This window comes from Anguilla anguilla, chromosome 8 (genome assembly GCF_013347855.1).
Source record: "Anguilla anguilla isolate fAngAng1 chromosome 8, fAngAng1.pri, whole genome shotgun sequence".
In the NCBI taxonomy this organism is placed as follows: domain Eukaryota; kingdom Metazoa; phylum Chordata; class Actinopteri; order Anguilliformes; family Anguillidae; genus Anguilla; species Anguilla anguilla.
Window position 1 is genome coordinate 30,061,719 of NC_049208.1, and position 14,454 is coordinate 30,076,172.

Consider the following 14,454-nt stretch of genomic DNA (forward strand, 5'->3'; position numbering starts at 1 on the left):
TGAATTTCAAAAGATTTTTAATTTAATAGTTCTGTACATAGTTTTCTTCTTTTTTTTTTTTATACATACATGGAATGTTATAGCACATATACCTTAATCATCCATTTAAGAGTTCATGATTATCTAGTTATGTAGTCAGCCTGTCAAAGCTTGGTACCTCTGTCAGCTCACTGAAACAGTTTTCATATTATTCAGTCAAGTTCAAACACAAACCTCCAAGTGAAATTGTTCATTAGCCCTTTCCTGTCATACAGTTGGTGACACTGTACATCAAACAATCATAGAGCTGGCATTGTCTTTCCTTTTTCTGACTGAAATTAATTTTAAACAGCTTGAAATCTGTCCTTTTAAGGACTACTTTAAAGGGCATATAGTGGTTCTCTGAAATGCATGAAGTCAGGCAAAGTTTGATTTGTCCTAAAAAGCATTTATGAAACACCCTTGTGAAGGCCTTGTAAATAATTAACTACATCCAAGCACTTTTCCAGAGTTGAATCTTGAAATCTTTAACCATCTATGCTTAAGAGCTTAAGATGTATATGTTGCGTAATGACATTGAGTTCACATTTTGAAGTCAGTTATATATCCAGAACACAATTGAAGATCACAGGTTCAACATTTAAACCAAATTACAGTGTGCATAAGCTAATGCTATGTAGCATAAATTATCTACTTTCCCTCGAGGTGGATTTGGACAGACAACGGATGCTATCCAACTGGCTCAGATGATGCAACGACACAAGCAGAAATTAAAACTAAATGCAGGAACTCCTGCATAACTGACCTCAATGAAAGCAGAAAATAAGCATGGCAGAAAATCTGTCCCAGTTTCCTTTCTTGTTTTCACAGTGCTGTGAATGCGGATCAGTCACATATGGCAGGGAGGTCCAGTGGCCCTGCGCCAAGAGTAAAAGTATGGACATAAACTACTCACATAAAAGTTGGCACTTGGCCAGGTTGTCCATCTCTCATTATAATTTGACATTACATTAAATGTGGGCATTGGATAATCCCAAATCTTATGCGGGAGGTGGTTATGCAGGAGTTTACAATGCCTTGGCAAGGATAAACAACAAACTTCTTTTAGCTGGTACAAATGTGCATTTAAAAATGTATATTCAATGTATTGAAGGTGCTTAATTTGATAATTTTTCTTTTGGACCAGCACATCAAGTGTTTGGATCCATCTAGCAGGCCCAGTACTGATTACCGAGTTTGGCCAGTACTGCATTGCACAGATAAAAATTTTGCTGCATTGTAGCTGAACAGAGTTGGCAATTACATTTTTGAAAATACATTCTGTACAAATTAATGAATGCCTGTACCAATCAACTAACTGATTTGCTAACTGATTTATTGTGAAAATGAAATGGTGGTTTAACCACATTTCAAACCAAAATTTTACCAAAGGTCAACAAAAAAGTGGCATAAATGAATTCACTTTGGCAGAATTTTCCCTCCTTTCAATATGAAACTTGTAAGAGATGAAACTGACAGTGTGCTGTTACAAAGGTTGTTCAAATTCTGCGGGACATTTCCTTCACTCATAAGTAACCAACACAACATTACTTCACCTTTTGTAAGAACACATACCTTACCTGACTTCAGTTTTCTAGCTAAGGTAACTGACTTTCCATGTCCAGCATTGCTTGTTGAAACTATCCTTTTATGGGGTGTGGCCACGGGTCTAGGATTAGTACAGCATTCAATACAAGTATTCAAAAGCTTACAATCCCTTAAAACTAATTTCTAGCGTCTGCAAATTGGGTACAACCAGCGGAGAATTTCAGCTAAGTAATATTTTGGAAGAAATTGTACATATTGAAGGATACATTTTCTTTAATTGCTGTTGAAATTCTCAGCTGGATGTACCCAAACCGGGCTGTACCCTATCCAACATAACTGTTCTTGGGAGGAAAAATTCATTTTTCATGGTTCATCACCATATGACTGACAAACCAGTGTCATGTCCCACCTTGCACAATAACAAGACTGATCATAATTATCAATAATTGAATGATAGTACACAAAAATACAGAATTATTTCCCTGTACTTATCCCTGGGAATAAAATCCAGCCATATTCTCACAATCCAAAATAATGTCCCTCTGTTTCACAAAGACTGGATTAGGAGAGAGCACAAGGCTTTGCCACGTGTTCTCAGGACAGCCAGCCCTGAACTTCCGCTGAAGTGAAGGATCCTGAGAAGAGGTCCGTGGTTGCTACCCCTCCGACGGTGCCACGGCAGCTTCTCGTGCCCATGTGATATCCTCAGACAGAACGCTGAGCTTTCACGCTCTGTCACCACTAGGGGGCACAGGTCTGCTCCTCAGCCATAACCCAGGATGGCCCTCCCTGTGTGGGTGGGAGTAGGATGTCCCAGTTCCACCAATCAGGGTGAATGTGCTGCTCGTCACATGACCTGGAGGTTGCACAACATTAAATCCTTTATTGGCTCGTGAAGGCACTGATAGATACAGTATGCAAGAGGGCAGACCCTTCCTTGAAGGTATGGGCATCTGACTGGGCATGTTGGGAGTGCCAGTGCATGATGGGGCATGGCCGCAGTAAAAGCAGAAGAAAAAGTGCAGATCTGCCATTCAAAGACAAGGCAGCAGAGGAAGTCCAATCCCTGGACGAGAGGAAGGGGATGAGTGCAGTCAGTGACAGAGCTCAGCGAGAGCCTGGCCCGTCAACAGGAGCATCAGTTATACATTGGGGTCGGAAATGGGGGAGGAGCTCCGATCTGCACTGCGTCGCCTGATTCGCCAGCGCCGCAGCAGAGGTGGGTTGCCATATCATGGCCGCCTGTGCACAGGCGGGGAAGTCACTTGATATTAAAAGGCTGCCATGGTTGCTTCAGTATGCTGAAAAGAATGTGTGCAAACGTATGCATAACTATGCAGAGGTGATTCCCTGAAGACTTTGGCAGATGTGGGTGTCCTGGGGTGGGGGTCTGTTCAGTCACAGCATGACGACAGACCCAGAGCAGCAGTGGGAGCAATGGCATTGGAGCAGGGAATGAGAAGCCTACAGAGGACAAAAAGAAAACATGCCAGTGAGCATGGAATATTACATTTAAAAGAATTCCAAAATGAAGTGCAAATATAAAGCATACATTGGTGAGCAGTCGGTGTTACCTGTGCAAAACAAACGGGCTTTTAATCTGAAGGATGCTCTGGGCACGATCTGTTCACCTCAAACCACTCATCTATACAGCTTCAGAGGGAGAGAACCATGTTTAAATACGCTTGAGAAAGTATCCTCTGAGGTTCTTCAATTGCACAAAACGTGTGTGTGCATGCACTCTCACCCTTTGTGATATATGCAGAGGCAGGGTAGGCGTGCGATGGTGTCTCCTTGTACCAATTCCTCCAGGCATATTGCACACTCTCCAGAATCCTTTGCCAGAACGTCCTCTGGAGAGAGAAGAGAAAACCCATGATCTGGTCACATGCTAGTGAAGTGCACTGACACACCGGTGTTTATACACACTGCAAATAGATGTGGGAAATCATATCCACCGTATACAAAAATCATTTACCACACTGCTGCTTTTGGGCTGAGCTTCATAAATTAGTGACAGCAGAGATATTATGGGACCTCATAGTTACTGGTGTTGCCATATGCTGTTAACAAATTGCTGCTCAGAACCAATTAAAACCCATATGTTTAACAGGGACAAGCATTTCAACTAGTTTAAATGGGTTACTGATGCATACTACTGGTTTTCAGTGAAGTGATGCATCCTGTAGGGCGGAATCAGATCCCAAATGCCAGTGTTGACTGTGACCAGCAGCCCTGCAGTCTCTCATACTCCCACACCTGAGGGCAGGCGCCCAGCGGTCCCCATCTCATATAAGGGCACAAGAACAATAATTGCAGCTATATGGTGAGCCTGTAAGTATGATTGGTCAAAAACAGTCACTGGTAGCATGGTAACCCCGTCCCTTTAATTTATTAAGCACTGAAGATTTAAAAACTATGCTGTGTTCCAACTTGGAATATCTTTGATTTCCACAATTTAGTTTTTCTAGAAAACAACACAGTAAAAAAAACTAGTTGTAATACAGAAGAATCCTTGTGTTTTAACAATGATACTGAACATCAGGTCTGGTTTTGTGAGGGCTTTCAACTGTCTAGTACCAATAACCACTCAAATTAGTATTTCTATACATATGTTACTGCAACTGTACGTTCCATAATTTCCCTGGGAGATTTCTGGATCAGTACCAGTAAAGAGCCACAAGGGGGTGGTCTTGGTTCAAAGTAACGTATTGCTGTTTTTATAAATTTACCCTCTGTTTAACCAGGAAGTCTCACTGAGACAAAATCTCTAACAACAGGAATCTGCCTAAGATAGCGGTGGCATATACATCAGCACAGCAATACATAAAAACACAAATCTGAAAATGATATTTAATCTTTCAAACTACAGTATGCCTTTCTAATTGTGCTTGCAATTCAAGCCAACAAAATGAGCCTCGCACAATAGTCAAATTATTTCAAAGCCACTGTGTATTTTTCTTTGTTCTTCTTGCTATTCTGGGGAAATCACAGGGCTTTGTGGCAATCGCTACTAATCTTAACTCTTCCCAGCCACCGATGGCTTCCATTCTATTTACTCCAAACAGGCACCTGCAGTTTACATTTACGCTGTGAGTTTATCTGCAGCTGTGATCTGGTTCGCTCAGCATGTCTGACAGACTGAGGAAAGTTCCACGTGTCACCAGGATTCCTGTGCGTACTCTAGATGACGGCATCTCCCCAGTTCTGTTCCGTTTATACCCTTGCCTGGACCACCAGGCTGACCTTACTCAAATTACTGACTCGTACCGCCTCTTGGCTGCCGGGTACTGTACTGCCCAGAGCTCTTTCCCCCTTCCCCTACAAGTCAGGACAGAAATGGGCCATTTTCTGGTTTCATTGCTATAAGCTATATCCCCTGTAATACTTAGAAAAAGGGATCTGCACTGGGGAACTGAGATTAAAATTACATGGAAAAGGGGGGTCCAAGGATAGGAATTAAACCCATGACCTTGTGGTATCTCAGAACTGAAACCTTTATCATTTAATGCAGTTTCTTTTGAGTATATGTGCTACCAGGAAGCATGCATATGTATATGAATGAATGTGTGTGAGAGAGAGAGAGAGAGAGAGAGAGAGAGAGAGACAGAGAGAGAGCAAGAGAGAGGCCTCTGAGCACTAACTGTCACACCTACAGAGTGGAACACCTACAGAGTGGATATTTTCTGTCCAGTTCTTCATGGAAGGCTAAAAGTGCACAGTGGGCTAACTGGTGGGAAGAGATGTCAGAAAGATGCAGATCCTCTCAGAAGGAAAATACTGTATGCAGGCACGGGTTCACATTCAGCTGATCCGTTCTGAGTCTGAATTCCCCACACCTTTAATAATAACACAAAGTGATGAGATTCTCCTACGCTACTGAGCAGCCAAGACAGCATCTGGCACATTTCCTCCCGTGGCTGCCACGACATCACTGAGATTAATTTACGTGTTCGGAGAGAGAGAGAGGCAAATGAAATATTTTATCTCCTGGCTGGTTTATCGAGAAGCTGCCGTCTCTCGTCATTAGGATTTTGCCGGGACAGCACGCAGGCCTCCGCGGTCGATATCTGATCCAACGTGTTTAGCCACCGACATGAAAAATAACGCAGCATCATGTTTTCGAGCGGCATAAATGTCCCTGCCATTGCTTTTGCTCAACAGGAAGGCCAGCCCCGAAAGCTAATCACACCGAAAGTAATATTGTGGGATATTTCTCGGCTGAAGGTCATCGATTCATCTCTCGGGCTTGCTTTCCTTTGGCTGGACGCGCCAGTCACGGCGCACAGCGAAGGCCAAGCTGCAGTCGCTGGGCAGATGAAGCCAGCTTCATCTCGGGTATCGTCTGACGTAGAGAAACCCAGCGCTACTTCTGCATTTGCGGGCGCAGGGGTCCCCACGCAGGGCTATTTCTGGGACGCTGTTTGCGAGTTCCTCAAAATGTAGTGAGAAATATCAGTGAAAAGAAACAGAAAGACTGACTCGGGGGCAACAGCGCTACAGTGGAATATTAATAAAGAGAGATCATTTCTCATGGTTGTGCTTTCAGTTTTTGGAAACATAGTCCTGAAAAAAAGACTGACCTGGGGTCAGCAGTTCAACTCTGAGTGGAGATATTAGAAGAAAGACTGACCTGGGGTCAGCAGTCCCAGTGCTCATAGACTGCTGCGTCTGATACTGAGTTTTACTGTACAGCTCCCGCTCAATGTCACTCAGTGTCATGGCGATTGATTTAGATTTGCTGCACTGCCGTCTCGGTTAGTGGATTAGTGGGCTCTGAATGACATCTGATACCAATTGTGGGGTAATAACGTGCGCTTGTGTATGCGCAACATCCTGAAAGCTATGCAACATTTCTGCTTTGGGTGCAGCCAAAATACTTCCTGAGTTTAACAAGCACCAAGTGTTTTGGACCCCAAAAGAGGAACATTTCACTTGTGCTTATGTTCAGTTCCAGAGTCTACGGGGTTTCAGAATAAGGGAAGCTAGCGCTGTGATGGTCACATAGCACATTAATCTTATAAAACAAAGGGGGGCACAACTGTATGTATAGATAACACATTCCTTCCTATATATACAGCAGTGGCAACTGCTTTCTTTCCAGACATAACGCATACTGACCCTGGTTTTGGGGGTGGGGAGGGAGGGCTGGGAGGTTTGAGGAAGATATACACGACCAGTAAAGAGTAAAAGCTGGATTTAGATTTCTGGTTTCGGAGATGTGCAGTTTATATGCAATTAAAATGGCCCTGTTCCCAAATGTGTTGCAACATGTTAGCTTGTTGGTCTGCTTAATGCCCTTCATCTCTCTATGCCAAGCTTCTCTCTGGTCTTGGCAGAGTGTGTGTGTGTGTGTGTGTGTGTGTGTGTGTGTGTGTGTGAGTGAGAGAGAGGGTGGGGGGGAGAGGAGGACATAGGGAGGGAGAGAGAAAAGCAGACACAGTGAAAGGAGAGTAAGAGAGACAGAGCGATACCAAGCCAGCATTTGCTGATCCAGACATGCTGTTCAGCAATGCTCTTGTTCAGCTCTGGCATTGGCTTTGTTTACAGCCGCAATGCATTGTGGGCCACCAATAAGCTGCACTACATTCACAAGTACACCCTTCTCTGTAACAGCTGGTGCTCATGAAAACCATTCAGCACATAATCTGAAAGCCTGCGAGCAGATCCATCAATGGGCTTTAGACGTGCAGAGAAAGTACAGACAGATCACAAAGCTCCATTTCTTTACACTGAAGGAGAGCTCATCAGTGTAGCAGTTCCTTTACACAGAGGGAGAATTCATTGCTAGACCTGTGTTTCTATTGGCAGAGGGAGAGCTCATTGGCAGTCCTGTGTTTCTATTGGTGGAGAAAGAGCTCAGTGGCAGACCTGCGTTTCTGTAGGCCGAGAGAAAGAGCTGATCTGTAGATCTGTGTTTCTTTCGGTGCAGAAAGCTGATTGGCAGAGCCCCCCTCAGCACTAGTCTTACGGTCAACATATATGTACTCCTGTTCTCACTACGCCCACGCCAGTGGTCGGGTGTGCAGAAGTGTTAGTATCACAGGAAATCACCGGTCACATCCCACACAGTCACCTTTAGGTGCAGAATGCAACCATGGCTGATAAATTATGTTTATTATAAATTCTCTCTTATTAGCATACAGAATGCATCAGAGAGATTCAGATTACTGAATTCTTCCAATCATTCAAGGCTAGCAGTACAGTAAGAATATTGAATATTCCAGGGATGTGATTGAAACCAATCAAACACAGTGACTGCATGTTCATTTGAGCATGACTATGGTCTAATGATTCAGACTTTGAGAGGGAGCTGATCTTTCTCGCACAATTACAGCATCCAGGAATAAGGGCCATTAACTTCTATAATCTCATCAATCAGAAGCCATCATGTTCCTCATTAGATTGCCGGTACAGTGCCGGGAGAGGACCTTGTCTTTCTCATATACATGTCCAATTACCTCATGATGTGGATTTGGCTCACACAGCCTCTTTCTGTACCTCCTGCTATCAGTTTTAAAAAAAACATTGTTCTCCCTGCCAATAAATAAACAGCACAGACTCCAGAAATAAAACCTCCACTTGAACATGCTGATTTCCACAGTGAGGCCCCAAGCCAGCTAAACTCCATTGTATGCAAACAAAGGGCTTTCTTTTTCCTTCCACATTTCTTAAAAGGCATCTCGGATCGCTTGTGCTACATAGATGTGTGCTGCCAACAGCCAGCCATGTTAGAACTGGCAAACCCCATATTGTGGCAAAGCCCTTCATGAATGGAGCGGATTCACAATGGTCCAACTCGAGGTGAGCTTCCAGGCCTCCAGATACCCCACTGCATTTCTGCAGCTCTGAGAATTGACAACCATTGCATCAGTTTGTTCCTGCTCTCCATTGGTTTCTGTTGGTCACTGGTAATGGTTTCAATAGAAAAAAGCTGACATGCACAGTTCTGGTATTAACTGATGTGACCTGAAGTGAAACCACTGCCTGACTCTCAAGGTAAGAAGTAACTGAGCATATGTCTGTTTAGAGAATTGAGAGTTTGGGGAGTGGGTTCACAACTTGTAGCTTTGACTGGCATTGGCCACACTGTCAATCACTCTGCTGAAAGCTGAGAAAAACCTGTCACTCACTCTTCTGCAATCTGGGGTGGGCCTGTCACTCATTCTCAAGGACCAACACAGTGATTGCACTCATACCAAGCTGCCATTTTGCCCACTTGTATCGCTAAATGCTACAGACAGTAACAAGCACATTTACAGCAGAACTTCAGAGACGTCGGGTGACAGGCCAAGATAGAAGTTGAAATGCTGCGAGGTAACTACACAGCCTAATAAAATAACTGGCAGTTACAGAATATACTGTATAAATAAGAAGTAGCAGGGACCATTTACAAAACTGGCTGTCAGGTGACAAGGCTTTCAGAAAACAGGAAGTGACATTTAAAATGAGACTGAACGTTTTGTTTTTACATTGCTTCTGACAATCAATTAATTCCTGTGAACACTTAACTCTTCCAGCAGAGTCAGTCCCCATATCTCTTTCTAAGCTCCTTGCAGTAGGTAACGGTGAAAGAACGGGATCCTTACCGTTATACGTGACCCTCGGCTTGGTTAAACACATGACAAGGTGCAAGTCCATTTCGTCCGAGGCCACAAACTTGGAGCACACAGGGCACTTGAAACCTGTGAGGAGGAGAGAAAAGGCCACTTCAGAAAAACAGTTTTGAGGTTTCTTGTGCCATCTTGAACAACCAATGTGTTTCTTATATGACCTTTACTGTAAAACAAAGGTCGTTTGAATTTCACATCCTTGAAAACACATTCAATAATTAATTTGCAATTAAGTTACAAAAAACTTAAAAACTGTAATAAAAAGTACAGTTAAGTAAAGTCTTAAGTTAAGTTTTAAAAAATGCTGTTTTGGAAGGGTGAAACAGATCTGAATTGGACGTATTTGACCATGGCAGATGTGTCAGTCCTCTCTGTGTGGTGCTGTTGGGTGGAGTGTTTCTCCAGCAGCCCACCAGGCTACCGGCTGGTTACACCACAGGCTGCCCTTCCCCACCAGACAGCCAAACCTCTGCTACCCATAACTCATGGAGGCGCAACGACATGGCCTTTGAATGATAAAATCTAATTCCAGTTCTGTCTTCACCAAATCAGATTTGATCAGACTCAGCAGCCGTGTCTCTGGGTGTGAGCTTCTCTGCTCCAGGTACTGCTAATTACGGAAGCCTGGCTGGATCTGAGGTCTGCACTGGGACTCCTCATCAACACTCGGCCCTGGGCTGCAGCGCACAGTCAGGCCTCAGTGTGAACCCAGCGTCCCATGGGAATGACAGGCCTTATTATGCTCCATTTAATAAGCTGGCAAGGGGTTAGATGCAGTCCCAGCGCTGACAACAGACCACACCTTCCTGTGGGCTGTGCACACATTCAAAGGGAAAGGTCATTTATGAATAAGCGGAAGATGAGGTAAGCTTACAATCGCAAATATAGGTAGGACAGTACAGAGTATCCAGAATAAAAAAATCCAGGCATGCATTTTGCAAGGTCCCAAATGTGGGTCCATTTTCCACAAACTTTCTTACAACTTCAAAGATCATGAGTTTGATTCCCAGCTGGCGCTCTGTTGTTGCACATTTGAAAAAGGTGCTTAACCTGAATTGCTAGGTAATTAACCTGTGTATGCTAAATTCAGAAATGTAAATCTCAGTAACAGGAGCAACTGTTAACTATGGATTCAACTTTTTAAGTGAGAAAGACTCATGTAGCAAATATCAATAATAAAGAGAGAACAGGCCTTTCTTACTTTTTCACCTTTTCTTAAATGTCATGAGCTGCATGGACATGTTCTGGCTTAACTAAGGAGTCCAGTTAAGCCTTAAACTTGTCCATGAAACTCACACACACTCTCACAAGCACTCTATGACACACAGATACAAACACAAACGCACGCACACACACACACACACACTCTCTCTCTCTCTCTCTGAAGCACTCTCTGAAACACAGATACAAACACACCCCCCCACACTCGAGCACTCTCTCACACACAGAGACAAACACAGAGACTCACTCACACTCACACACACACACACACTAAATGTACTCGACAGCTGCTCTGTACACTGCGGGTGCCCTCTGACTCTTCAGGTTCACCACTCGCAGATTTAGGCAGTCCTGTTCTTGGTTACCTGAACCTGCTGAACAAAGCCCTTAAACTGCTGTACATAAAGAACAGGGAAATTCAACCCTGCCTCCTGGCAGCACACCTCCATTACAGCACTTAACGACTTGCACTCTGCATTCATCACATTGTCACACAGCATTCAATGCCTCATATTTACTGTAACCTAATAGCACCATAGATCAGCCAGACGAGGGCCAAACGCTAACAGAAAACCGACACTATTCTGATTCAGGGTTCATTGCTGGTCCAGACCTGTCAATGCGGATCAATGGGTAGCTGGCTGACAGATGTAAGATCCATTCAGCAAAAAGATCAGCACAGAATGGTCCAAGAAACAGTGGTTCATTACCTTTCTTATCTCCCCGAACAGGTCTTCACAGTGCTGCTGTCAGTTAAATTAGCCTATTTCTCTCTGAGAGACACAATACTGAAATGGACCCTGAAGAAAATCTTTGTTAGTAAGTAGAGCAGAATAGTAATGCATGTTGATTACAGTAAATTTCACTCATGTAATTAGTATGACAGTTCAGCCTTTTCGTACATCTAAACCCAATCAATATTCTCACAGTAGTTCTCACAAACTTTGGTCTCAAATGGACTTTGTTAACAAATAGACATATTCCTCTGTGAAGTTTACACTGTGCATTTCAGCTACAATGGTTGGCGAGAGGTAAAATGGCACCTTTGTTGTCTGAAAGCATGTTTGGTCACACAGCGAAGGCAGCTCACGTATTGATGAGGCCTTTTCCACATTCACGATTAATCCTGAACGGGGCCGGCTCTGCGGAGCGGACCCGTCAGCGGGGCAGTTCCCGGTGGACGTCACGTTCTCGCAGCGCTGCAGCGACGCTTCGGCAGCCGCGCTGCCTCTCAGTAACATTCTGATAGCAGCGCGGGAGACGACGTGTTTGGGCGGGGAACCACAACCCCCCTGCTTTCTGGGTACGTGTCCTCAGCTCAGCGTTAGCGGCCTTGGAGCGGAGTGCTGACAGGGTAATGCGGGGCCGGGGCCCCCGAGCCAAAGCCAGAGCCACTGACAGACTAGTGCAGGGGAGCGCGTGCAGACCACATCTAGGGCTCAGTCAGCGTTCTCCATCATTCTCCATCTCTCCTCACTTCTGGATTTCCTTCCCTGTGCTCACGCAAATGGAGCTCAAATGACTGGACCTTCCACCATTACGGGTTGTTGGCATGCACACGTATATCAACAAATTACAAACACTAAAGCTGTAAAGCAATTCATCTGAAAAGCCTGGAACTTCAACCGCTGCAGGTGAAGGTGTTCAATAAATGACAAAGAATATAAAGCAATAAAACGAAGAATCGGAAAGGTGAGGCACCTTCAGGGTTGGGCCCAGTCTGTACAGTAAAAGCTCATATAATATATGTGCCTGCAATGAGCTAATTCTGTACAGAGAGACAGGTTAAAAAAGAGAATAATGCAGGTTTTCGCTGTTTGATTTGACATTGTAGTCTTTGTTTGGTTTTTCCATTGCTCTTGTGTGCCCAGCTGAAATCATTTCCTGGTTCAGCACAAGCTTTGCTCCCATCTGAAAAACATTGGCCGAAGCCAATCCAGAGGGACAGGGGACAAAATAAAGACAGGCTGTTTGCACAGTTTGTGACCGCCAGCTAAAGAGGATGAAAGGGGCTAAGCTGGGCAGCATAGCTAAGAGCACCACACATGCACGCACGTACGCATGCACACGCCCAGACACCTGGGTGCATTCATAAGCACACACACACGCACACACACGTGCAAACCCATGCATAGACAAGAGGGCGACTCCGGCAGCACCTGCACACAGAAGTGTTTCTGTTCTAGTTATTGTGTGATGTACTATTGTGTTGTTTTTATACAATAACTAGCCACGGTGCAAACAAGACACAGCTGGTACAACAGGTACTAATGGCCCCAGGTTGGTCACTGCTAGGCCTGTGCTGATTAACGGAAAAGTCATGGTAATAATTTTTCACATGGAAAAAAGCTAACCGAACTGTTCATTTACACCAAAACAGGTAAGTTTTAAAGTGATTTCATACAGAATTAACCTCCCATTAGATAGAGCCTTCTGACTACAGTGTAAAAGTGAGTTCATTAATAAAAGTCAAATATCTTTTACTCCTGACACAACCGAAAATTCAGAAAATGCACAGTACAGTACAGACGACACATTTATGCACGCAGTGGGAGTTGTTCTAGATAAAAAACACATGACGGCATCAGTTGGTGGACCGCACTGCATCCTGGGAACATAGGATGAAGCCAGCTGCAGGACGCACTGCCTGACCTGAATGTTCCGAACTGCACATCCCTGAACAGACAGGGTTTCCTGCACTTTCCTGTACCAAACCCCTGCGACATTACGCACCTTTGGCTAAAACTGTAGTACGTCTCCACTCACCATCCCCCACCCGCCTTCCCCAACAACCCCTGAGCCATATGCCAAGGCAAACTTTATTAAAGCGAGAATATCCTGCTGGGGTGATGGCAGCTTTATTGAGTGATGCGCTTCTGGACAGGAAACTGAGAAATCTCATTCTGGTGGCACAGCAACTTCATTCAGCATGCTGCTGGTGAGGTCCAACCATGTGTCAAGACACAGTGACAGAAGGATTGCAGAATATGAAGAATATGCTATTCCTATTGTCTGCAAAGGAAGTCACTTGGTGCCTCTGCAAGATGGAAGTCATGGCTTATATCGGTCTACTGCTCCATCTAAATCACTGTCACATGCTAAAATAGTGGTTCCCAACCCTATTCCTGGAGACCTACCGTCCTATAGGTTTTTGCTCCAACCCTACAAAAGCACACCTCACTCAACAGCTAGAGATCTCATTGAGCTACTAATCAGTAGAATCAGGTGTGCCAAATTAGGGTTGAAATTAAAACCAACAGGACAGTAGATCTCCAGGGACAGGGTTGGGAACCACTGTTCAAGAACATGACCTTCCTGTTCTAATGGCATGTCATAGACAGTTACACTTGCCTTTTCCCAAAGCATGTACTAAGCATGTAATCACACATTCTTCAGCTTCAAAAAGAGGAATTCTACATAAAGCAACAAGAAGGATTACAGGCAACTGTACATGCTTGGCACTTTTAACAAAGATTTAGCAAAGACTTACAGGACTAATACACTACAGCAAAGACACAAAGAAGAACATAATGTTTCAAAAACTCTTAAATTTAATACTGTCTGTGTAAGCTTCAGCAAAGAAAAATCCTTCAGGGCTAAGCTGTGACATTTGGTGGTAAGACAGAGGGGAGCAGGTGAATCAATGGAAATGTTATTACACAAAGGACAAGCCAGATAATAGCTTTTTCCCTTTCATGTCTACAAAACAAAGTGGGCACCATCTAGTTTAATCCCTCACCACAAACATGAATATATTCTGACATACTGTGGAATACAACAGCATGTGCAAGTAAAACACTTACATACTGTATTTCACATTTTTCATCCTGTATTTATCTTGTTCTCTTTATTCCTGCTGTCATAGTTTTAAATACATTGTCTATATTAGTAGATGACATCACAATGGACTTGCTTGCCTGGAGACCTGGTGAATGAGCACTAATGGGCACAAGCCGGCACATAGGCTCTCAATATGGGTGATACCCAACCTCCTTGGGTCAGAGCACACACTGGGGCAAGGTTCAGTCAGGGATCCCAACCTGCAGCTGCTGTT

General features: G+C 44.1%; 1 protein-coding gene across 1 annotated transcript in view; it reads right to left on the reverse strand.

The window, feature by feature from the left end:
• The window catches only part of LOC118233841 (E3 ubiquitin-protein ligase znrf2-like), a 32,586-nt gene continuing 18,132 nt past the window's right edge, over positions 1-14,454 (reverse strand). The window contains exons 2-5 of the mRNA XM_035429854.1: positions 9,156-9,251; positions 3,314-3,419; positions 3,141-3,219; positions 1-3,030 (exon numbers count right to left, since the gene is read on the reverse strand). Coding sequence (XP_035285745.1) covers positions 3,162-3,219; positions 3,314-3,419; positions 9,156-9,251 — 260 coding nt within the window. The 3' untranslated portion in view covers positions 1-3,030; positions 3,141-3,161. The remainder of the gene's footprint in view (positions 3,031-3,140; positions 3,220-3,313; positions 3,420-9,155; positions 9,252-14,454) is intronic.